The sequence below is a fragment of the Tachyglossus aculeatus genome, unplaced genomic scaffold (genome assembly GCF_015852505.1).
Source record: "Tachyglossus aculeatus isolate mTacAcu1 unplaced genomic scaffold, mTacAcu1.pri scaffold_105_arrow_ctg1, whole genome shotgun sequence".
Classification (NCBI taxonomy): Eukaryota; Metazoa; Chordata; class Mammalia; order Monotremata; family Tachyglossidae; genus Tachyglossus; species Tachyglossus aculeatus.
In genome coordinates this window covers 1,115,577-1,141,427 of record NW_024044844.1, presented here as the reverse complement: position 1 = coordinate 1,141,427, position 25,851 = coordinate 1,115,577, and the positions used below count along the sequence as shown (strand labels likewise).

The 25,851-nt window shown below is 47.1% G+C and overlaps 1 protein-coding gene across 1 annotated transcript; it reads right to left on the bottom strand.

The window, feature by feature from the left end:
- Positions 1 to 8,941: 8,941 nt before the first annotated feature.
- LOC119922501 (olfactory receptor 14A16-like) lies at positions 8,942 to 16,289 on the bottom strand. Its single transcript, XM_038742290.1, has 3 exons — positions 15,870 to 16,289; positions 10,047 to 10,053; positions 8,942 to 9,102 (listed from the first exon to the last, which is right to left on the bottom strand). The coding sequence occupies exons 1-3, from the start codon at positions 16,287 to 16,289 to the stop codon at positions 8,942 to 8,944; spliced, it is 588 nt and encodes a 195-aa protein (XP_038598218.1).
- Positions 16,290 to 25,851: the final 9,562 nt, after the last annotated feature.

Here is a 25,851-nt window from a genome sequence, read left to right as displayed (position 1 = left end):
CTCTCCATCCAATCTGCTACCATGTCAATGCAATCAGACATCCTATCCTGCGTGGATTACTGCATCAGCATCCTTGCTGACCTCCCAGCCTCCTGTCTCTCCCCATTCATTCATTCATTTAATTGTATTTATTGAGCGCTTTCTGTGTGCAAAGCACTGCACTAAGCGCTTGGGAAGTACAAGTTGGCAACGTATGGAGACGGTCCCTACCCAACAACAGGCTCACAGTCTAGGAGGGGGAGACAGACAACAAAACAAAACATGTGGGCAGGTGTCAAGACGTCAGAACAAATAGAATTAAAGCTAGATGCACATCATTAACAAAATAAGTAGAATGGAAAATATCCATACTTCATTCTACTGCCCAGATAATTTTTCCTCAAAAACGTTCAGTACGTGTTTCCCCATTCCTCAAGAAACTCCAGTGGTTGCCTATTCACCTCAGCAGTAAACAAAAACTCTTCACCATTGGCTTTAAAGCACTCAATCACATTGCCCCTTCTTATCTCACCTCACTACTCTCCTACTGCTACCCAGCCCTCACACTTGCATCCTCTAATGCCAGCCTTCTCACTGTACCTCGATCTCATCTATCTAACCACTGATACTTTGCCAACATCCTGCCACTGGCCCTCTCTCCTCAAATACGACAGAAAATTACTCTCTCCCACTTCAAAGGCGTATTGAAGGCACATCTTCCCCAAGAGGCCTTCCTTGACTAAGCCCCCTTTCTTCTCCCTCTGCCTCCTGCGTCATCCTGACTTGCTCCCTTTGTTCATCTCCCTCACAGCCCCACAGTACCTATGAACATATATGTAATTTATTTGTATTAATGTCTGTCTCAATCAGTAAGCTCTTAATAAATATGATCGACTGACTGATGCCAATATCCTGGATCACCCCTTTTCAGTCTCTCGCAAATGTGGTGCAGTGTGGAACAGCAGATGGAGGAAGGATGTTCATCTACTTTGGTAGACTTTTCTTTAAAACTTTTAAGTGGTATTTTTAAATTTTTACTATGTGCCAGGCACTGAACTAAGCACTGGGATAGATACAAGCTATTGTGGTTGGACACAGTCTGTGTCCCACGTGGGGCTCCCAGTCTTAATCCCGATTTTACTGATGAGGTACCTGAGGCCCAGAGAAGTGAAGTGACTTGCCCAAGGTCACACATCAGAGTTTGAAACTCAGGAGAGTTGCTTATCTTTGTGGGGATATGTGGGGATGATTGTGGCCATTGGAATGACTTCTCCCAGACCGAGGATGCTGGTACCGTGATGCAAGGAGAAAAAAGACAGAATTTTACAGGGTAAACAGAGACGGTGGGTGCAGGGTGCAGGTGTCTTTGTCCCACACAGACCCCGGAGTATGCTGGGACTAATTAGCTCTCTCAGCATTGCCTCTGTGTTCCTATGGGCTGCCTTGGGCCCCAGGAAACTGATCTCAATAAGGATAAAACTTCCAGCCCCTTAACTAATTTGAAAAAATGAAGTCGCTCAGATGAAGTGAATTGAATCGTACAAGATTGAGTCATATCGTTGGAGAATTTAAACTTCTTGAACGTCAAGGCTGCTGTCTTTCTTGATCTCTCTTGGTCTCTGTTTCTGGCTCTCTACCTTGATCTCGTCTAACTTGCCACTGATCTATTTCCCATGTCCTGCCTCTGGCCTGGAATGCCCTCCGGCCTTATATTTGACAGAGAATTACTCTTCCCCTCCTCTTCCCTTTAAAGCAGTATTAAAGACACATCTTCTCCCTTCCCTGACAAAGCCTTTTTTTCTTTTTCTTTCACTTCCTTCTGCATTGTCCTGACTGCCTCCCTTCAGTCCTCCCCACTCTCAGCCTCACAGCACTTATTTATTTATTTATTTATTCATTCATTTTTAGTAATGTATGTCTCCCCCTCTAGACTGTAAGCTTGTTGTGGCCAGGTGTCACCCGTCGTCCGGGGACGGGTTCGTTCAGTGATCGGCGAGGCGAGAGAGAGAGAGAGGCCGGGGACGGAAAGCCTAAGTTTATATAAAATTTATTCCGCGAGGCGAATCGAATTTATGTAATTGTTTAGGCGCAATGGATTGAACTTCCCTTTCGGGAGGAATATAATCAATTAGCAATATTAGAGCTTCCCTACACGGGAGGAATCCACTTGATTACCCACGCACGTGGCGGGCGGCCGGCCGGCCTCCGCCACGTGGTCACCCACCCCGGGAGAATTCACTTGTACGTGTTGCCCGTGCACGCAGTGAGGCGGCTGGCTCTCGCCACGTGCGCTCCCTGTATGGGAGGAACCCAATTCTGTTCCCCGTCCGCAGCAGGACACCTAGCACCCACCCACGGGTATTCAGCGAGACACTCACCCGTCCCGCGGTCCTTCCCTCAGTGTGTTGGTCTGGTTGCAGAGCGGCCGTCTGGCGTTCTGGGCAGAGGGAGAGAGAGACACGTGGGCCGCCGCTGCTACTGCTGCTGCGGCTGCGCCTGCTGCTGGTGCCCGTCTCGATGTGCTGCCCAGAAGGTCAGAGACCACAGGTATTTATATCACCTGTGGCGTGGGCCATTCCCGTTTCTGTCCTCTGCTTGCTCCATCTCCGCCCCTTCCTGCCTCCATACCTTATTTGGTCAGCACGGAGATGAGGGACACCTATCCTTCCGCCCCGCTCCCCTCTGGCCAGAGGAATTGCGTCAGAGGTGGCATTTGACCTCAAGATGGCCGGTGCCTAGGGTCACCTTGGCACACCAGGGAATGTGTCTGTTATATTGTACTCTCCCAAGTACTTTGTACAGTGCTCTGCACACAGTAAGCACTAAATAAATAGGATTGACTGACTATCTGTCTGTATCCATTCATAAATCTATTCGTCTGTCCCTCTCCCCTCTCTTAATCACTCAACTAAGCAGTGGTATATTTTCATCATCACTGATATTTATTGAGTGCTTATTGTGTTCAGAGCACAGTACTAAGCCCTTGGGAAAGTACAACAGAACTGGTAGTAGCATTCGCTGACCACAATGAGGGCAGAGCATCATCATCATCAATGGCATTTATTGAGTGCTCACTGTGTGCAGAGCACTGTACTGGGCACTTGAGAGAGTATAATACAACAGGGTTGGTTGACACGTTCCCTGTCCACAGTAGCAACGAGCTACAGTTTAGAAGATCTTACAGTCTCCTTTCTCTAGTTATCAACAGTCTGCATATCCCTCTCTCTACTGCCTTTCTGTCTGACTGTTTCTCTACCACTCAATCTGTCTGTCTCTTTGTCTGCATGTCTATCCATTTGTGTGTCTATCTGTGCATTGATTGCTGATGTGGGGGAAACTTCCCTTTCACATGTTTCACTAGTGACATGTCTTCTATCCTTCTTCTCCAGTCAAGCTTTTTCCCAAAAGAAGAAACTGAGGCATCCGGTGACTTTCCTGAGTGTCCAGAGAAGAACCAGGATCTGATCTACGGTTGGCTGAGTTTCCAGGCATTCTGCCACTGGATCACCCCCATTCAGCCAGTATCAGCACCTTGCCATAGTAAAGCTTCTCTCAGATTGCATGTGGTGGGGGAAGGTTCTTTTTAAGGTATTTGTTAAGTGCTTAGTTACCATGTATTCAAACACTATTCTAAGTTCTGGGGTAGATACAAGTTTATCATTTTGGACACAGTCCCTGTCCCACGTGGGGCTCAGAGTCTAAGTGGTAGGTATTGAATATCCATTCTTTAGCTGAGAAAACAGAGGCCCAGAGAAGTGAAGTGACTTGCCCAACGTCAAATGGCAAGGAAACGGCAGATTTGGGATTAGAATTCAAATTCTCTGACTCCCAACTCTGGGCTCTTTCCAGTAGGCCATGTTGCTTCTTTGGAGGAGGAATGTTTCTGACCAATCAGATCTAGCCAAATCTCTCAGAGGACGTGAATTGAGACTGGACTGAGCTTCTGAAGATATGTGCAAGACTGAGAGCCTATGTTCTAAGTTGATTTTTGTTCCCTCTTGTGAATAATAATAATTGTGGTATTTCCTAAGCACTTACTAGGTACCAAGCACTATGCTAAGCACGGGGGATAATCGGTTAGACATGGTCCCTGTCCCATATGGATTTATCAGGCAGTAAAGTCAAACACTCAAGTTTCATTTGCTGCTGCTGCTTCTTCAGGTCCAAAACTCTTTCATATTAGCATTGTTTAATCAATCAATCACTGGTGTTTATTGAGAATTTACTGTGTGCAGAACTCTGAACTAAGCACTGGGGAGAGTACAATACAGCAGAGTTGGTAGACTCATTCACTTATTTATTTATTCATTCATTCATTCAATAGTATCTCTTAAGTGCTTATTGTGTGTAGAGCACTGTACTAAGCGCTTGAGGAAGAACAATGCTACAGTAAACAGTGACAATCCCTGCCCACAACGAGCTCACAGTCCATGTTACAGATATATGCATAAGTGCTGTGGGGCTGGGAGAGGGGAGGAAGAGCAAAGAGAGCACGTTAGGGTGATGCAGAAGGGAGTGGGAGATGAGGAAATGTGGGGCTTAGTCTGCTAGCTCCTCCTGGAGGAGACGTGCTTTCAATAGGTCCTTGAAGGATGGGAGAGTAATTCTCAGATTAGAGGAGGGAGGGAATTTCAGGCCAGAGGCAGGACATTGACCAGGAGTTTGCAGTGAGACAGGTGCGATCGAAGCACAGTAAGAAGGTTAGCACCAGAGAAGCGAACTATGTGGGCTGGATTTTAGGAGAGAAGTGAGGTGAGGTAGGAGAAGTCTAGGTGATGGAGTGCTTTAAAGCCAATGGGAAGGATATTTTTATTTGATACGGAGGTGGATAGGCTTCAAAACTGGAGAATTTTGAAGCAGGGGGTGCAGGGTAGGGGAGAGATGCCCTGAGTGTTTCTGTAGAAAGATGATCCATGCAGCGGCATGAAGTATGGACCAGAGTGGGGAGAGATGGTTGGGAGGTCAGCAAGAGGGCTGATGCAGTAATCAAGGAAGGATAGGATGAGTGATTGGATTAATGTGGTAGCAGCTTGAATGAAGAAGAAAGGGCACATTTTAATGATGTTGTGAAGGTGGGACCAACAGGGTTTGTTGACGGATTGAATATGTGGGCTGAATGAGATAGCAGAGTCAAGGTTAATGCCAAGGTTATGGGTTTGTGAGACAGGAAGGATGGTGGTGCAATCTACAGTGATGGGACAGTCAAGGATAGGACAGGGTTTAGGTGAGAAGATAAGGAGCTCTGTTTCGGACATGTTAAGGTTGAGGTGACAGGAGGACATCCAAATAGAGAGGCCTTGAAGGCAGGAGGAGATGTGAGCCTGGAGAGAGGGAGAGAGATCAGGAGAGGAGATGTAGATTTGGGTATCTGGCTCAAAGATCACAGATCCAAGTGCATGGATGATGCAGAAGGGTGAGAGAGCTGGGGAAAAGAGGACTCGATCAGGGAAGGCCTCTTGGAGAAGATGAGGCTTTGAAGGTGGGGAGAGTGGTGGTCCAGCAAATTTGTAAGGAGAAGGAGTTCCAGGCCAGAGGGAGGATATGGGAAAGGGCCGGTGGTGAGATATACAAGATCTAGGTACAGTGAGTAGGTTGGTGTTAGAGTGAAGAGTGTGGGCTAGGCTGTAATGGGAAACAGCATGTGCTGAGGATGGAGCACTGGCCTGGGAGTCAGAAAGTCATCGGTTCTAAGCCTGGATCTGCCACTTGTTTGCTGTGTGACCTGAGGTAAGTCGCTCAACTTCTCTGTGCCTCAGTTACCTCATCTGTAAAATGTGGACTGAGACTGTAAGCTCCACGTGGCACAGGAACTGTGTCCAACCGAATTTGCTTGTATCCACCCCAGCATTTCATACAATACCTGGCACACAGTAAGTGCTTAACAAATACCGTAATCATTAATTATCATTATTATGGGAGAGCAGTGAGGTAAGGTAGGAGGAGACAAGGGGACTGGGTGCTTTAAAGCCAATGGTGAGGAGTTTCTGTTTGATGGGGAGGTGGATGGGCAACCCCTGGAGGTCCTTGAGAAGTGGATAAACTTGGACTGAGCAGTTTTTTAGAAAAATGATCCGGTCAGCGGTGCTAAGTTTGGACTAAAATGGGGATTGTCCGAGTAACAGCGCCAACATCTCAGTATTTTCACATTCATCGTCTTTCACTTCGAGAGGACATGTCAAACTGCACCACGGTGATGGAATTACTCCTGCTGGGGTTCTCGGAGGTCCGGGGCCTGAAGCTGGTCCATGCCACGCTGTTCCTTCTGGTCTACCTGGCGACCTTGACGGGGAATCTCCTCATCGTCGCCGTCACTGCCCTCGATCAGCAGCTCCACACCCCCATATACGTCTTCCTCAGGAACCTGTCCCTCGTCGACCTCTGCCTCATCTCTGTGACCATCCCCACCCCAACTCAATCCTCAACTCCCTGACTGACTGTAGATCCATCTGTTTCCTGGGCTTTGTCCTTCAAGTGTTTTTCTTCATGTCATTTGCATCGTCAGAGATCGCCCTCCTCACGGCGATGTCCTATGACCGCTACGTGGCCATCTTCTTCCCCTTAGGCATCAGGAACCCAAGGACTTGCGGGAAGATGGACGCCACCTCCCCGGCACAGTGGGGGTCTCTTTGGCATCATACCCCTGGCCACAATATCCTCTCTACCTTTCTGCGGAGGTAATGTGGTCTGCCAGTTCTTCTGTGACATTCCCCAGTTTATGAGACTCTCCGGTTCTGAGGGAATGCTTCAGGAAGTGGGGGTCTGCGCACTCCTTGGCCTGTTGGCTTTAATCTGCTTTACGTTCTGGGCCAAAGCCTTCTTCACCTGCGTGCCCCACCTCGTCGTCATCGCTGTATTTCTCTCCAAAAGCAGCCTTGAGTATCTGAAGCCTCCCTCAGAATTCCCCTCGACGCTGGACCTGCTAATGTCCGTGTTTTACACTATGTTGCCCCTTGTCCTGAACCCCTTCATCTACAGCTTGAGGAACAGGGACATGAAGGCCACCCTGCGGAGGGTGGCCTGGGGAAAGCTGAGTAGCAGCATGGCCTAGTGGATAGAACCTTGGCCTGGGATTTGAAGGACCTGGGTTCTAGTCCTCGGCTCCATCACTTGTCTGCTGTGTGACCTTAGGCAAATCACTTCACTTCTCTGTGCCTCATGTTACCTCATCTATAAAATGGGGATGTAGGCCGTAAGCCCCATGTTGGACATGGACTGTGTTCAAACTGAGTGGCTTGTATCTACCCAAGAGTTTAGCACAGTGCCTGGCACATAGAAAGTGCTTAACAAAGACCACAGAAAAAAAATCTACTCACCTAAGATAAAGTGCCCTCTTTCACTCTGAAAATTCTATTCTTCCCAAGAATGATCAGAAAATAATGTTTCATATTTGTTTAGACCTCCTTTAGATTGAAGAGTGTGATATGTGACTCCTGAGTCTGACTGGCAACAGGTACTGATTTCATTGAAGGAAAGGATTGTCTCTAATTTACTCTGCTCTTCTCTGCTTGTTCTTTTTTTCCTTTTTCCTGTCCCCCCAGCTGCTACCTCCTCCTCCAACCCCCAGTTTTCTCCTGCAACGCTCAGCTTCCTCCTCTAACCCCCAGCGTCCTCCTCCAACCCCTAGTTTCCTCCTCTAACCCTGAATTTTCCCCTCCCCAGCCTCCTCCTCCAATACTCCAGCTTCCTCGTGCAACCCCCAGCTTCTTCCTCTAACCTCCAGCTTACTCCTCTAAACCCCAACTTCCTCCTCCATCACCTAGTTTCCTCTGCTAACCCCCACCTTCATCCTCAAACCCCCACCTTCCTTTTCCTCCTCTCCCCGACGTTATTTCTCCTCTTAATTTTCTCTTCCTCCTCCCCCCAACCTACTCCTCTTTCTCCCAGGTACTTCCTCTACAGTCCTGGGAGTCCAAAGGATCTGGGTTCTAATCCTTCCTCCGCCACCTGTCTGCTGTTTGGCCTTTGACAAGCCCTTCACTTCCCTGTGGCTCAGTTACCTCAACTGCAAAATGGGGATTAAGACTGTGAGCCTCCCGTGAGGAATAGATTGTGTACAACCTGATTAGGCTGTACCTACACCAGCATTCAGTAGAGTGCCTGGTGCCTAGTGAGCACTTAATTAATACCATAGAAAAGTAGTCTTGCAGACTGCTCTTCATGAATCACCTAGAACTCCCGAGATTTAGGCCTCTCCCACCAATCCAAAATTAGGAATCCAGAAGCAGTATGATGAAATGCTAAACCATCTCATGGTTGACTCTTCACCTACATCTTGCCTCTGGCCTAGTACTTCCTTCCCCTTTATAACTGACAGATGATCACTCTCTCCGCCTTCAAAGTTACCCTCAAATCACATCTCTAAAAGGCCTTCCCTGTCTAAACTCTCATTTCCCCTACTCCCTCTCTCCCTCCCTCTCTGTTCTCTGTCACTCTTGCATTTGGATTTGTACCCTATATTCACCCCTCCCTTCAGCACTTATGCCCATATCTGTAATTTATTTTAATGTTTGTCTCTCCCTGTAAGCTATAAGCACCCTGTGGGAAAGGAATGTGTCTACAGAGTCCAGAGCACTGGACTAAGCGCTTGGGAAGTACAGGTCGGCAACATATAGAGACGGTCCCTTCCGAACAACGGGCTCACAGTCTAGAAGGGGGAGACAGACAACAAAACAAAACCTGGAGACAACAAGCGGGCCGGGTCTTGGTGGGCCGACGGGATCAGAGGGCAGAAGTGGACCCGGCAGATCCTGAAAGGTGTCTCGCTGTACCTAGAGAGTGGGTAGATGCTGGGGGTCCTGGGGATCTCAGGTTCCGGGAAGACCACGCTGCCGGACGCGTTGTCGGGGCGGCTGAGGCAGCAGGGTACACTGGTGGGAGACGTGTGTGTGAACGGCCACCAGCCGCGCTCCGACAAGTTTCAGGATTGCATCTCTCATGCCCTGCAGTAGGACACTTTTCTGGGCTACCTCACCGTCCGGGAGACCCTGACGTACACAGCGCAGCTGGTCATCGGCACTGGCTCCCCTGACTTCTTCTGCAGGAAGGTAGAATCGGGGATGGTGGAGCTGAGCCTCAGCCACGTCGCGGACACGTTGATTGGGGGCCGTGCGACCGGAGGCGTTTCTAATGGCAAAAGGCGTCGTGTGACCATAGCGGCCCAACTCCTCCGGGATCCAAGTGAGTGGCTGGCCTGTGAAGCCATCTATGGGCACTTCAGGGGCCCCCAGAAAGCAGGCCCTTCTGCTCTGATGTGAGTACTTGGTGGACGCACTTGTCAGCTGTGTGACTTTGGGCAAGTCACTTCACTTCTCTGGGCCTCAGTTACCTCCTCTGTAAAATCGGGATGAAGACTGTAAGCCCCGCGGGGGGCAACCTGATCACCTTGTAACCCCCCAGAGCTTAGAACAGTGCTTCATTCATTCATTCCGTCATATTTATTGAGTGCTTACTGTGTGCAGAGCACTGTACTAAGTGCTTGGGAAGTAGGGAAGCAGCGTGGCTCAGAGGAAAGAGCCCGGGCTTTGAAGTCAGAGGTCATCGGTTCAAATCCCGGCTCTGCCACTTGTCAGCTGTGTGACTTTGGGCAAGTCACTTCACTTCTCTGGGCCTCAGTTACCTCCTCTGTAAAATGGGGATTAAGACTGTGAGCCCCACATGGGACAACCTGATCACCTTGTAAATTCCCCAGAGCTTAGAACAGTGCTTTGCACATAGTAAGCACTTAATAAATGCCATTATTATTATTATTATTATTATTATTATTATTATTATTATTACCAGTTCTGTTTTATTGCATTCTCCCAAGTGCTTAGTACAGTGTTCTGTGCACAGTAAGTGATCAATAAATGCCAGTGATTGATGTCCACTCCTCCTTCAGCATTTATGTACACATTCTTATAACCTGCCATTTCCTCATCTGTAACTTATTTTAATGCCTGTCTCCCCCTCAAGACTCTAAATTCACTGTGGACAGGGAATGTGTCTACCAACTCTGTTGCATTTTTACTCTCCCAGGTGCCTAGTACAATGCTCTGCATACATTAAGAGTTAAATAAATACAGACTGACTGATCTCCTGTGGTTGGGTTTTCATTACAAGAAAGCGAAACTTTTAAAATGAATAAAGAAAAGAAGTGCTGTCTGTTACCCGTGCTTCAAAACATGAGAAGCAGCATGGCTTAGAGGACAGAGCATGGGCCTGGAAGTCAGAAGAACCTGGGTTTGAATCCTGGCTCCTCCACTTGTCTGCTGTGTGACCTTGGGCAAGTTATTTAACTTCTCTGTGCCTCAGTTCCCACATGGGAATGAAGACCATGAGCCCCATGTGGGACAAGGGACTGTGTCCAACCTAACTTATATCTACCCCAGTGCTTGATAAAGTGTTTGATACATAATAAGTGCTTAACACATGCGATAATAATAATAACACTAAGGATGAGAATAATGAGTTCACACTTGTTCTTATTCTGGTTTATGGTTTATATATTTTGGATTATATATTTGAATGTTCATTTAATCACCAAACAGAAAAATAAGGACCATGCCCCTCCTTTCATTCTTTTCATTCATTCATGAATTTAATCGTATTTATTGAGCACTTATTGTGTGCAGAACACTATACTAAGAGCTTGGGAAGTACAAGTTGGCAACATATAGAGAAGGCCCCTTCCCAACAATGGGTTCACAGTCTAGAAGGGAGAGACAGACAATGAAACAAAACATGTAGACTGGCGTAGACAGGATTTCCCCTCTGGAAACAGAAATAAAAGCAACGGGAAAAAAGGGTGAATTCATTTGATTGAATTCATTCCATCAAACTCATAAATTTGAGTTTGATCGAAGATGAACCGCGGCAGCTGCCTTCTTTAAATGCCAGTAACACGGTATGAGCAGACCCATGAAAGATACAGTAGTAATAAAGCTGATAATAAATGAAGTTAATAAGTAAAATAGTGAATGAATTGTTCAAGGTACTCAACAACAGGGCAGGCAGAGAAATGAGTGTGGCAAGGGAAACCCCCCCCCGCCCCTCTCCCTCTGTGCTCCACTCTCTCCCAGGCCAAGATGATGTTTACTATTTACAGTACTCTGCACACAGGGCAGAGCAATGCAACAAACACTACCACCACCACCATTATTATCCTTCAATCAATACTATTTATTGAGCGATTACTGTGCAAAGCACTGTACTAAGTGATTAGATGAGAACAATATAACAAGTACTGCTACTACCACCACCATTACTACCTCTATTACTATCAATCAATAGTATTTATTGAACGGTGATGTGTGCAAGGAACTCTACTATGTGCTTGAGATAGTACAATACAATAAATATGGCTACTATTACCACTATCACCTTTATACCCATGCCCATCACCCCCGCCAGATCTTCCGTACACTCAACTCCCTTCTCAGGCCCCCGATTCCTCCCCTTCCTCCTTCCCTCACCCTCAACGATCTGGCCTCCTACTTCATTAACAAAATTAAATCCATCAGGTCCGACCTCCCCAAAGCCTCTTCCCCCCTTTCTCAATACCCCTGGCTCTCAACACTCTCTGCTACTCTCCCATCCTTCCCTGCAGTATCCTCAGAGGAGCTCTCCTCCCTCCTCTCAAGTGCTACTCCGGCCACCTGTGCTTCTGACCCCATTCCCTCTCATCTCATGAAATCTCTCGCTCCATCCCTTCTCCCCTCCTTAACTTCCATCTTCAACCGCTCACTCTCCACTGGTTCCTTCCCCTCTGCCTTCAAACATGCCCATGTCTCTCCCATCCTAAAAAAACCCTCTCTTGACCCCACCTCACCTTCTAGTTATCGTCCCATATCCCTCCTACCATTCCTTTCCAAACTCCTTGAACGAGTTGTCTACACTCGCTGCCTAGAATTCCTCAACAACAACTCTCTCCTCGACCCCCTCCAGTCTGGCTTCCGTCCCCTACATTCCACGGAAACTGCCCTCTCAAAGGTCACCAATGACCTCCTGCTTGCCAAATCCAACGGCTCATACTCTGTCCTAATCCTCCTCGACCTCTCAGCTGCCTTTGACAGTATGGATCACCCCCTTCTTCTCAACACACTATCTGACCTTGGCTTCACAGACTCCGTTCTCTCCTGGTTCTCCTCTTACCTCTCCGGTCGTTCTTTCTCAGTCTCTTTTGCAGGCTCCTCCTCCCCCTCCCATCCTCTTACTGTGGGGGTTCCCCAAGGTTCAGTGCTTGGTCCCCCTTCTGTTCTCGATCTACACGCACTCCCTTGGTGACCTCATTCGCTCCCACGGCTTCAACTATCATCTCTACGCTGATGACACCCAGATCTACATCTCTGCCCCTGCTCTCTCCCCCTCTCTCCAGGCTCGCATCTCCTCCTGCCTTCAGGACATCTCCATTTGGATGTCTGCCCGCCACCTCAACATGTCGAAGACTGAACTCCTTGTCTTCCCTCCCAAACCTTGCCCTCTCCCTCACTTTCCCATCTCTGTTGACGGCACTACCATCCTTCCTGTCTCACAAGCCCGCAACCTTGGTGTCATCCTCGACTCCGCTCTCCCATTCACCCCTCACATCCAAGCCGTCACCAAAACCTGCCAGTCTCAACTCCACAACATTGCCAAGATCCGCCCTTTCCTTTCCATCCATACCGCTACCCTGCTCATTCAAGCTCTCATCCTATCCCGTCTGGACTACTGCATCAGCCTTCTCTCTGATCTCCTATCCTCGTGTCTCTCTCCACTTCAATCCATACTTCATGCTGCTGCCCGGATTATCTTTGTCCAGAAACGCTCTGGGCATATTACTCCCCTCCTCAAAAATCTCCAGTGGCTACCAATCAATCTGCGCATCAGGCAGAAACTCCTCACCTTGGGCTTCAAGGTTCTCCATCACCTCACCCCCTCCTACCTCACCTCCCTTATCTCCTTCTACAGCCCAGCCCGCACCCTCCACTCCTCTGCCGCTAATCTCCTCACCGTACCTTGCTCTCGCCCGTCCCGCCATCGACCCCCGGCCCACGTCATCCCCCGGGCCTGGAATGCCCTCCCTCTGCCCCTCCGCCAAGCTAGCTCTCTTCCTCCCTTCAAGGCCCTGCTGAGAGCTCACCTCCTCCAGGAGGCCTTCCCAGACTGAGCCCCTTCCTTCCTCTCCCCCTCGTCCCTCTCTCCATCCCTCCATCTTACCCCCTTCCCTTCCCCACAGCACCTGTATATATGTATATATGTTTGTACATATTCATTACTCTATATATTTATTTATTTTATTTGTACATATCTATTCTATTTATTTTATTTTGTTAGTATGTTTGGTTTTGTTCTCTGTCTCCCCCTTTTAGACTGTGAGCCCACTGTTGGGTAGGGACTGTCTCTATATGTTGCCAATTTGTACTTCCCAAGCGCTTAGTACAGTGCTCTGCACATAGTAAGCGCTCAATAAATACGACTGATGATGATGATGATTACTACTACCACCACTAGCTGGGGAAGTATCAATCGGTGGCATTTATTGAGCACTTACTGTGTGCATAGCTCTGTACTAAGAGCTTGGAGGAGTACAAGAGTTATAGACATATTTTATGCCACAGTAAGTTTTAATCATTCAATTAATAGCTATTTATTGAGCACTTACTATGTGCAGAGTGCTGTACTAAGCACTTGGGAGAGTACTACACAACAGAATTCGCAAACACATTCCCTGCCTAAAACTAGATTACAGTCTGGAGGAGGGGTGGCAGACATTACCATAAAGAAATGATTTACGGATGTAAAGTGTAAGTGCTTTAGGACTGAGGGTGAGGTGAATATCAAGCGTCCAAATAGTACATACACATCCAGGTTCATAGATGACACAGAAGGGAGAGCAATTCAGGGGAAAGTCTTCCAGACTGTAAGCTCATTGTGGGCAGGAAATGTGAATGTGTCTATTTAATTGTTGTATTGTACTTTCACAAGCCTTTAGTCCAGTGCTCTGCACAGAGTAAGTGCTCAATAATCACTCCTGAATGAATGAAAAGAGAGCTTAATCAAGAAAGGCCTCTTGGAGAAGTTGAAGAAATATTACTGATTTGTGTGTTAGCTCAGGGAGGTGATTACAGAGCAATCGCCAAGCTCTAGCTGATCATGTTCTGCGTCCAGTCGAAGTCACCTTTTTTTGTTTTAATGGTAATTATTACGTGCTTACTATGAACCAGGCACTGTTATGAGCCCTGGTGTAGATCCAAGGTGATCAGGTTATTCATTCATTCAGTTTTATTTACTGAGCGTTTACTGCATACAAAGCACTATACTAAGTGCTAAGGTGCATACCATTTAACAATAAACAAGCACATTAGACGCAGTCTATGTCCCAGATGAGGCTCACAGTCTTTTAAGGTAACTGAGGTAACTGAGGCACAGAGAAGTCAAGTGGCTTGCCCAAGATCATACAGCAGACAAGAGGCAGAGCTGGGATTAGAACCCAATCCTCCTGACTCCTAGGCCCATTCTCTATTCACTAGGCCATGCTGCATTTTAGGCAATGGCCATCCCTCTAGTAGTTTTTATGTTGATAAATCAATCAATTGTATTTTTTGAGCACTTACCATGTGCAGAGCACTGTACTAAGAGCTTGGGAGAGTACAATATAAGCTATGTTCTGTGTCCAGTCAGAATCATCTCTTAAGTATAGATCTATGGGCAAGTCTTCCTTTTCATGGTTTGTATGTTATATGTTACAGATCGAGGTGAAGTCACCTTTTGAACATAGAGCTATGGGTTACAGTCTTTGCTTTTACGGTTTGTTTGTTGGGCCACGTTATGTGTCCAGTCAAAATCACCTCTTTATGGTGGAACTGTGAGTGACCGTTGTCCTATTTTCTCTACTGCATTTGCCCTCACTCTCAGAACGATGCTTCAGTATGCCTATGTTAGCTCTTTGTTTCTACCTTAGCCTATCTCCACTCGTCCACACAAACTATTACAGTTTCCCAACCTAGCCTAGCTTCCTTATCTTGCTTCACTGTCCATCACTCATTCAGTGAATTAATCAATTGCATTGATTGAGCGCATACTGTGTACCGAGCACTGTACTAAGCGCTTACAAGAGTACAATACAACAGAGTTGGTAGACTTGTTCCCTGTCCTCAAGGAGCTTCCAGCCTACAGGGGAAAAAAGACATTAATCAGTCAATCAATGGTATTCATTGAGCACTTACTATTTGTAGAGCACTGTACTAAGAGCTTGGGAGAGGACAATACAACAGAATTAGCGGATGCATTCCCTGCCCATAACGAGCTCACATCTGAGAAGGGGAGACAGACATTAGAATTAAATTACAGATATGTATATAAGAGCTGAATGGCCGAGGGTGGGGCGATTAAAGGGTACAAATCTAAGTGTGTGGGTTACAGAGAAGGGAGAGGTAGTAGGGGAAATGAGGGCTTAGTTGGGGAAGGACCCTTTGAGGAGATGTGATTTTAACAAGGCTTTTAAAGTGGGGAGAGTGAAAATCTTCCAGATATTAAGTGGAAGGGATTTTGAGACCAAAGGGAATACAGGGTTGAGGGGTTGGTTGTGAGATAGAAGAGATCAAAGCAGACACGATATAGTCAATAAGGTAGAATGAGATCAGGTATAATACCGGTCCTACATGAGGTTCACTGTCTAAGGACTTTTTTCCCTTGAAAGTTTGACCAACCTTTCAATGACTATGTTATTTTAGAAGACTTGATCAGCCCTGACTATGTCTGTGAAGAGGGCAAGGAATGGAGAACAGAAAAATACTTTGATTTCAACCTACCAGGAATCTCTACAGAATAGCCAAAGGACAAATTGTCAAGCAGACCTGTTTTCCCCCCAACATCCTCAACATGGCGGCTTTCACGTCCCGGTTCCTCAGGCTGTAGATGAGAGGGTTCAGGGCGGGGGGAAGCACGCTGTAGAAAATGGACACCAGCAGATCCAGCGCTGAGGGGGAGTCAGACACGGGCTTGAGATAGGCAGCGTCACCGGTAGAGACAAACAAACTGACGACGAGGAGGTGTGGCAGGCGGGTGGAGAAGGCTTTGGATCGACTCTCTTCAGATGGCATCTTCAGCACGGCCGCGAAGAATCGTACATAGGAGACGACAATAGAGACAAAACAGATTAAAGCCAGATTTGCAGAAAAGGCGGTTGCTATGAGCTCCCAAATCTTCCCACTGGAATCGGAGAGTCTTATGATCTGGGGAATCTCACAGAAGAGTTGGTGGATCACACTGGGCCCTCCCAAGGGAACCGAGAAGGTGGCGGAAGTATGCAGGATGGCAGACAGGGCCCCGCTGAGCCAGGAGGCGGCCGCCATCTTCTCACAAGCCGCTCGGTTCCTGATGATGTCATAGCACGGGGGAGGCAGATAATAATAATAATAATAATAATAATAATAGCATTTATTAAGCGCTTACTATGTGCATGGTACTGTTCTAAGCACTGGGGAGGTTACAAGGTAATCAGGGTACCCCACAGGGGGCTCACAGTCTTAATCCCCATTTTACAGTTGAGGTAATTGAGGCACAGAGAAGTGAAGTGACTTGCCCAAAGTCGCACAGCTGACAAGTGGCGGAGCCGTGATTTGAATCCATGACGTCTGACTCCAAAGCCTGGGCTCTTTCCGCTGAGCCACGCTGTCTCCAATGGCGATGTAGCAGTCATAGGACATCGCTGTGAGGACGTACACATCAGCACAAGCAAAGAGCAGTAAGAAAAACACTTGGAAGACACAGCCCAAGAAGGAGATGGAGTTGCAGTTGGTCAGGGAGTTGAAGATGATAATAATAACAATAATAATAATAATAATAATAATGGCATTTATTAAGCGCTTACTATGTGCAAAGGACTGTTCTAAGCGCTGGGAAGGTTACAAGGTGATGAGGTTGTCCCACGTGGGGCTCACAGTCTTAATCCCCATTTTACAGATGAGGTAACTGAGGCCCAGAGAAGTTAAGCGACTTGCCCAACGTCACACAGCTGACAAGTGGCAGAGCCGGGATTTGAACCCCTGACCTCTGACTCCAAAGCCCGTGCTATTTCCACTGAGCCACGCTGCTTCTCAGATGGACTTCTCAGATGGACTTCTAAGATGGACTTAGGGACGGGATGGAGATGTAGCACAGGTCGAGGACGGACAGGTTCCTGAGGAAGAAGTACATAGGGGAGTGGAGGCGCCAGTCGAGGGCGGTGATGGTGACGATGAGGAGATTCCCCATTAGGGCCGCCAGGTAGACCAGGAGGAACAGCGCGGCCTGGACCAGCTGCACCTCCCGGAACTCCGAGAACCCCAGCAGGAGGAATTCCATCACCGCCGTGCGATTGGCCATTTCCAGTAAAATATAATGAGTTTCCGGGGAGATACGAGGGAAAGGAGATGGTCATGGACAGGAGATCTAATGGATCAGAAGGACCTGACTTCTAATCCCGGCTCCACAATGCATCTGCTGTGTGATGCCCGTCAAGTCATTTCACTTCTCTGAGCCTCAGTTACCTCATCTGTAAAATGGAGATTAAGACTGCAAGCCCCAAGCTCTTTGTGGACAAGGAATGTGTCTCTGTTGTTATATTGTACTCTCGCAAGCGCTTAGTACACAGTGCTTTGCACACATTAAGAGCTCAATAAATATGATTGAATGAATGAATGTGGGACATGGACTGTGTCCAATCCGAGTAGCTTGTATCTTCCTCAGCACTTAGTACAGTTGCTGGCACATAGCACTTAAAAACTCCATAGAAAATATGAGGGAGAAATGTCTCAAGTATTTTACTGTGTCCTTGCTATGAATTCATTCACATCAAATAACATGCATTCCCAAGAAATGCAGCAGAACGCCTCCGCCTCCCTCCTCCCGTTTCTGACTTTTAGTTCCTCAGCCCTAGGATATAAATCCCCTTCAGATGCCTGATCCAGTTGTAAAACCACCCCTCATGCATGCCCAATCAATCAATCAATCAATCAATCGCATTTATTGAGCGCTTACTATGTGCAGAGCACTGTACTAAGCGCTTGGGAAGTACAAATTGGCAACACATAGAGACAGTCCCTACCCAACAGTGGGCTCACAGTCTAAAAGGGGGAGACAGAGGACAGAACCAAATATACCAACAAAATAAAATAAATAGGATAGAAATGTACAAGTAAGATAAATAAATAAATAAATAAATAGAGTAATAAATATGTACAACCATATATACATATATACAGGTGCTGTGGGGAAGGGAAGGAGGTAAGATGGGGGGATGGAGAGGGGGACGAGGGGGAGAGGAAGGAAGGGGCTCAGTCTGGGAAGGCCTCCTGGAGGAGGTGAGCTCTCAGCAGAGCCTTGAAGGGAGGAAGAGAGCTAGCTTGGCGGAGGGGCAGAGGGAGGACATTCCAGGCCCGGGGGATGACGTGGGCCGGGGGTCGACGGCGGGAGAGGCGAGAACGAGGTACAGTGAGAAGATTAGCGGTGGAGGAGCGGAGGTTGCGGGCTGGGCAGTAGAAGGAGAGAAGGGAGGTGAGGTAGGAGGGGGCGAGGTGATGGAGAGCCTTGAAGCCCAGGGTGAGGAGTTTCTGCCTGATGCGCAGATTGATTGGTGGCCACTGGAGATTTTTGAGGAGGGGAGTAATATGCCCAGAGCGTTTCTGGACAAAGATAATCCGGGCAGCAGCATGAAGTATGGATTGAAGTGGAGAGAGACACGAGGATGGGAGATCAGAGAAAAGGCTGGTGCAGTAGTCCAGACGGGATAGGATGAGAGCTTGAATGAGCAGGGTAGCAGTTTGGATGGAGAGGAAAGGGCGGATCTTGGCAATGTTGCGGAGCTGAGACTGGCAGGTTTTGGTGACGGCTTGGATGTGAGGGGTGAATGAGAGAGCGGAGTCGAGGATGACACCAAGGTTGCGGGCTTGTGAGACGGGAAGGATGGTAGTGCCCAAAGGAAAGAGCCCAGGACTGGAAACCCCATGGCCAGGGTTCTAGTTCCTGCTCTGCTCTCTGTGTGTTTGGTGACCTTTGGGACCTTGTGAAAGTCACTTACCCTCTCTGGGCCTCAGTTTGCTCATCCATAAAATAGGGAGAAATCTCAGACCGCAAACCCCATGTGGGACTGGGACTGTGTCCAATACGATTATTTTGTAAACTGCCTAAGTGCTTAGCAAATAAAAAAGGACTTAATATATGTCTTTATTATTCCTTCATCCTCATAGCTCAAGGATTTTTCCATCTTCCCTCCCCTCAGCTCCTGCTAATCCCCATTCCTTATCTCCTAGACTCTCCCGGACTCCTTGGTCCTCTCAGCCTTCTCTTCTCTGAGCTCAACAACCCCAGCTTATTCCTTTTTCCCTAGAAGGACCTGGGTTCTGATCCTGGCTCCACCAATTGTCTGCTACATGACCTTGGACAAGTCATCTAACTTCTCTATGCTTTAATTACCTCATCTATAAAATGGGGATTAAGACTGTGAGCCCCATGTGAGACATGGACTGTGTCCAATCTGATTATCTTGCATCACCCTCAGCACTTAGGACAGTGCCTGGTACATGGTAAGTGCTTAACAGGTACCATAAAAAAGGAAGAGTGGACTGACCTTCCCCACCCCTGAGTTCTCAGGAGCTCAGAGTGTATGCAACCTGAAAGAATGATCATAATAATTATAATAATTGTAACATTAGTCACTTAGTATTAGACTGTAAGCTCATCTCTAGACTGTAAACCCATTATGAGCAGGGACCATTTTTGGTAATTCTGTTGTATTATACTCTCCCAAGCGCTTAGTACAGTGTTCTGCACATAGTAAGTGTTCAAATAATATTACAATGAGTGATTGATGTTTCTAAGCACTAAGGTAGATAAAAGACTATCAGGTTGGACTTAGTCCCTGTCTACATGGAGCTCACAGTCTTGTAAGATGGAGGAGGATTGAATCCTCCATTTTACAGATGAAGAAACTGAGGCATAGAGAAGTGAAGTGATTTCCCAAGGGTGATTTCCCAAGGCCAAACAGCAGAAAAGTGGCAGAGTCAGAGTTAGAGCCCAGGTCCTCTGACTCCCAGGCCCAGTCTCTTTGCAGTCTCTTTCCGGGAGAAGCAGCATGGCTTAGTGGAAACAGTCAGGCTTGGAAATCAGAGGTTGTGAGTTCTAATCCCGGCTCTGCCACTTGTCAGCTGTGTGACTTCGGGCAGGTCATTTCACTTCTCTATGCCTCAGTTCCCTCATCTCTAAAATGGGGATGCAGACTCTGAGCCCCATGTGGGACAATCTGATCACCTTGTATCCCCCACCAGCGCTTAGAACAGTGCTTTGCACAGAGTAAGCGCTTAACAAATGATATTATTATTATTATTATTATTAATAACAGTAATAATTATGCCATCCCACACTCTCTGGACTTTGGGGATTTTCTGTTTCGTAAATGGGTGGTTGGAGCCTTCCTGCCAGTGGTGAGGATATAGGGTGGGAGCAGAGTGCAGAGCTGAGACTCAATCTGGGAATGTTCCGATAGAAGCAGCATGGCCTAGTGGATGAAGCACAGGCTTGGGAGTTTAACGTACCTGGACTCTAATCCTGGCTCTGTCACTTGTCTGCTGGGTGACCTTGGGCTAGTCACTTTACTTCTCTGTGCCTCAATTCCCTTATCTGTAAAATGGGGACTAAGACTCTGAGCCCCACATGGGACAGGGATTGTGTGCAACCCTATTTGTTGGACTCCAACATAGCACTTAGAATGGTGCCAGGCACCTAGTAAGAGTCTAACAATACCACAATTATTGTTATAATAATAATAATTATTATTATTATCAGCGTGGCTCAGTGGAAAGAGCACAGGCTTTGGAGTCAGAGGTCATGGGTTCAAATCCCAACTCTGCCACATGTCAGCTGTGTGATCTTGGGCAACTCACTTAACTTCTCTGGGCCTCGGTTACCTCATCTGTAAAATGGGGATTAAGACTGTCTGTAAGCCCCACGTGGGACAACCTGATCACCCTGTATCCTCCCCAGTGCTTAGAACAGTGCTTTGCACATAGTAAGCATTTAACAAATGCCAATTATTATTATTATTATTATTATTATTATTATTATTATTATTATTATATCACCACACCATTCTGGAGAGCTCACAGCACTTCCATCCACTTCCACACTCACCTGGAAGAGTCTGGGGCAGCTGACCTCTTCACGGCCTGACTCTTTCTGCCCGCTGGGAGGATGGGAGATTTTCTCCTGATCGCACAGAACCTCTCCCCATTTCTCTTGTTTCCCGGGGGACCCACAAGCCATAGAACACCTCCAGAGCTGAGGTTGCTGCCAGTGCAGGCTCCTGAATAAAAATACCTTCAGGCCATGGTGGAGGGAAGGGAACAGTGGTCCCCAGAGCCCAATTGTTCCCTTCGTCGTCTCTGCACCATTTTCCCACCTCCAGTGGGATGGTTCACTGCCCGACCCCGTAGAAAGGCCTAGGCAATCCCAAATGAGATCTTGGCGCAGTCATTCCTCTCTGTCTCTCCACACTTCAGTCCAAACTTAACTTTATTTTTCTACAAAAACGTTCAGTCCATGTTTTATCAGTCCTTAAGAACGTCCATTGGCTGCGCATCCACCAGCACAGTAAACAGATACTTACCGCTGGCTTCAAAGCCCTCAGTCATCTCATTCGCTCCTCCCTTCACCCCATTGATTTCTTACTAAAAGCCCAGCCTACACACTTCGCTCCTGTAATTCCATCCGACTCAATGAACCACTATCTCACGTATCTTGTGGCCAACCTCTCGCCCATGTCCTGCCTCTGGCCTGGAACTCCTCGCCCCTCGGTCACACACCCATATACACCAGATTACAACTCTCCCCACCCTCAAAGCATTATTTAGCTCACATCTCTTCCAAGAGGCCTTCCCCGATTAAACTACCTTTTCCTCGACTCCCCCTCCCTTCTGCTTTGTCTATGAACTAAAGTCATTGACTTTTGGACATCTGTTATTCGCCCCCCTTCAGCTTCACAGCGCATATGTACATATATATAATGATATAGTATGAATTATTTATTTATATCAATGTCTATGTCTCCTGTCTCTCCCCACTCCAGTCCAAACTTCACTTGCTGCCTGCATCATTTTTCTACAGAAATGTTCAGGCCATGTTTCCTCACTCTTCAAGAAACTCCAATGGCTGCCCATCCACCTCCTCATCAACAGAAACTCCTTACTATTAGCTTTAAAGCACTCATCACTTTGTCCCTTCCTACCTCACCTCGCTACTCTCGTACTACAATGCAGCCCGCACACTTTGTTTCTCTAATGCTAACCTTCGCATTGTACCTCAGTCTTGTCTATCTTGTCCCCAACCCCTCGCCCACTTCCGGCCTCTGTCCTGGAATGCCCTCCGTCCTCATATCAGACACCTCTCTCCCCACCTCTCCCCAACTTCAAATCCTTATTAAAGGCATGGTTCCTCCAAGAGGTCTTCTCTGACTAAGCCCTCCTTTCCTCTTCTCCCACTCCCTTCTGCATCACCCTGACTAGCTCCCTTTATTCACTTCTCCCTTCTCCCAGCCCCATGGCACTTATGTACCTATGTGCAATTTATTTATTTGTATTACTGTCTGTCTGCCCCTCTAGATTGTAATCTTGTTGTGGGCAGGGAATGTGTATGTTTATTGTCTTAATGTACTGTCCCAAGCGCTTCCTACAGTGCTCTGTACACAGTAAATGCTCAATAAATATGATTGATTGACTGACTCTAGACTATAAGCTCGCTGGGGACAGAAAACATGTTTATGAACTCTGTGGCCTATGCACAGTAAGTGTTCAATAAATGTCACTGGTCTATTTAGGAGGGAGTTGAAGATGGGGAAGAGTGTAAGCTCACTGTGGGCAGGAAACATGTCTACCAACTCTGTTCTATTGTACTTTCCCAAGCACCTCGTCCAGTGTTCTGCACCCAGTAAGTGCTCAGTAAATACCACTGATAGATTAATTTTCTCATGATTTCAGGTCAATGGGGCAGAACCAAGTCTTGGACCCTCAGTTTCCTAACTAGAGACCTGTTGCAAAGCTGCCTACACCAAACCTTTTGTGTCTCCTCAATCCTGGGCCACCTGCACTATGATACAATCGTTCGACTATCTACCACACTCAGTGACTCAATATGACCTCATCCGAAGATAGTCATCCCAGACTGTGAAGCACATGTCACTAAGTTGCCATCAGTTCCTCTTCTCCCACTCCACTCTTTTCATCCTCACTCTTGGATTTGCATCCTTTATTCATGGTACTTTCAGCCCCATAGACCTTATGTATATATCTCTAACTTACTTATTTTAATGTCTAATCTTCCCCCGGAGAATGTAAACTCACTGTGGGCAGGAAACGTGTCTAACAACTCTCTGTAATCTACTCTTCCAACCATTTAGTACAATGCTTTGCATACAGTAAGAACTCAATATATTCCGTTGACTGATTAATTAATACCCATTCTCCCTGCTCTAGACTGTAAGATCATGGGCTGGTAATATTTCCAACAACTCTATTGTACTTTCTCATGCACTTAGCCCAATGCTCTGCCCAAAGCTAGCAATAAATAGCATTGATGATGATGATGATGATTTTCAACGTGTTAGGTGGAACCTTGTGAACAGCCTGCGGTCATTCCGATAGAATGTCTGGTCAATCAGGACCTTGAAAAGAGCAATTTCAGTGGAGTAGATGGATTTACATCAATGGTCGCAGCATGGTCTAATAGAAAGAACAAGGGCCTGGGAGTCAAAGGATGTGGGTTGTAATCCTGGCTATGCCACGTGTCTGCTACGTGACCTTAGGCAAGTCACTTAACTTCTCTGTGCCTCAGTTAACTCATATGCAAAATTTTACTTAAACACCACAATTATTATTATTATCATTATTGCTACTACTATATTGTCATTGCATTTTTAAGTGCTCACTATGTGTAAATCACTGTTGTAAGCATCCAGGTAGGTATACGTTAATCAGGGAGGACACAGTCCCTGTTCCACTTGGGGCTTACAGTCTATGTAAGAGGGGGAACAGGGATTTTTAGTGGTATTTGTTAAGCACTTACTATGTGCCAGACACTGTTCTAAGCGCTGAGGTAAACACAAGGTTTGACACAGCCCATGCCCCACATGGGGCACGGTCTTAATCCCCACTGTACAGATGAAGTAAGTGAGACACAGAGAAGTCATTGAATTGCCCAAGGTCACACAGCAAGCAATAGGCAGAGCCGGGATTAGAATCAAGGTTCTCCAACTCTCAGGCCTGTGCTCTTTCCACTAGGCAACATTGTTTCTCAACCCAGTCGGTATTGAGCATCTGGTGGGCAGGGATTGTGTGTACCAAGTTTTAAATCTTGTACTCTTCCAAGAGCTCAGTACAGTGCTCTGCACACAGTAAATGCTCCATCAATACCATTAATTGATTGATAGTCTGATGTGTAGTAGGGGCTGTAATAAGCAGTTGCAAAAGTATAATACAACAGAGTTGGGAGACAAAATCAATCAATCAACTGATGGCATTTATTGAGAGTTTATTGTATGCCGAGCACTGTATTGAGCAGTCAGGAAAGTACAATACAGAAGTTGATAGATACAATTAATTAAACAATTGATGATATTTATTAAGGGCTTATTGGCAGTAAAGAACTGCACTAAGCACTTGGAAGAGTAAAATACAACAGAGTTGATAGAAATGACCCCTGATCACAAGGAGCTTACTTGTTAAGCACTTACTTTGTGCCAAGCACTGTTCCAAGCATTGGGGTAGATGCAAGTTTGTCAGTAAGGTTGGATACAGTCCCTGTCCCACGTAGGGCTCACACTCTTAATCTCCAATTTACAGATGAAACACCTGAGGCCCAGAGAAGTGAAGTGACTTGCCCAAAGTCACACAGCAGACATGTGGTGGAGCCGGGATTAGAACCCATGAGCTTCTGACTCCCACGCCCGTGCTCTATCCACTAAACCACACTGCTTTAGGTGGAGACATGCTTTAAAGTGGATTAGGAATAGGAGAAATTGTGGAGTTTAAGCATTTTTACCTGTGTGCTTTGAAGCTGGAGAGAGGATGAAAGTGCATAAGGGGCACACAGCTAAAACAGTTGGCTAACATAGCAGCCAGCAGTGGCTATTGAGGTTGTTCAATCATGACCCAAAGGCATTGCAATGGTACAAAGTTCTGGCCGCTTGGCCATAAATGGATGGGTAAGAGAACGCATGCTGGCCCTCTATAATGTACTTCACCCTTGACCACCCAAGCACTCAATGTACTCCGTACCCAAGAGGAAATAGGATTGGCAGGGACAAAGAGGGCAAGTGTGCACTGAGCAGAGGCTGGCGTTATAATCCATTCAGGCATGGTGGTCCTTGATCCTGAGGGTTCAACAATTGTGTTAGCCATCTTTCTCTGTGGGAGACTTCATTGACACCAGTGATTCTCATGTGACTCATACCAAGGGGCGGGGACCCAGAGTCCCCCGGGATAGAAGTGTCCATGACCTAATGGAGAAGGAGGTTTCACCGCCATTTTAGAGGCATTTCCCTGCTATCATTTTCCTCAGAGCGGCCTTCATGTCCCAGTTCCTCATACTGTAAATGAGAGGGTTCGGGGGGAGGTACCACGGTGTAGAACACGGACATCAGCAGGTCCAGGATCAAAGGGGAGTCTGTCACGGGCTTGAGGTGGGGAAAGGGGCTATTCGCTATGAATAAAGTCACGATGGCGATGTAGGACAGGCAGTTGGAGAAGGTTTTGGCCCTGCCCTCAGCAGCCGGTATCTTCAGCACCGCCCAGAAGATGCACATGTACGTGAAGATGACGGAAAGGAAATAACAGAAGGTGAGTCTGGTGGAGGAAGTTTGGCCACAAATTCCTGAAGATTTCCATCGGG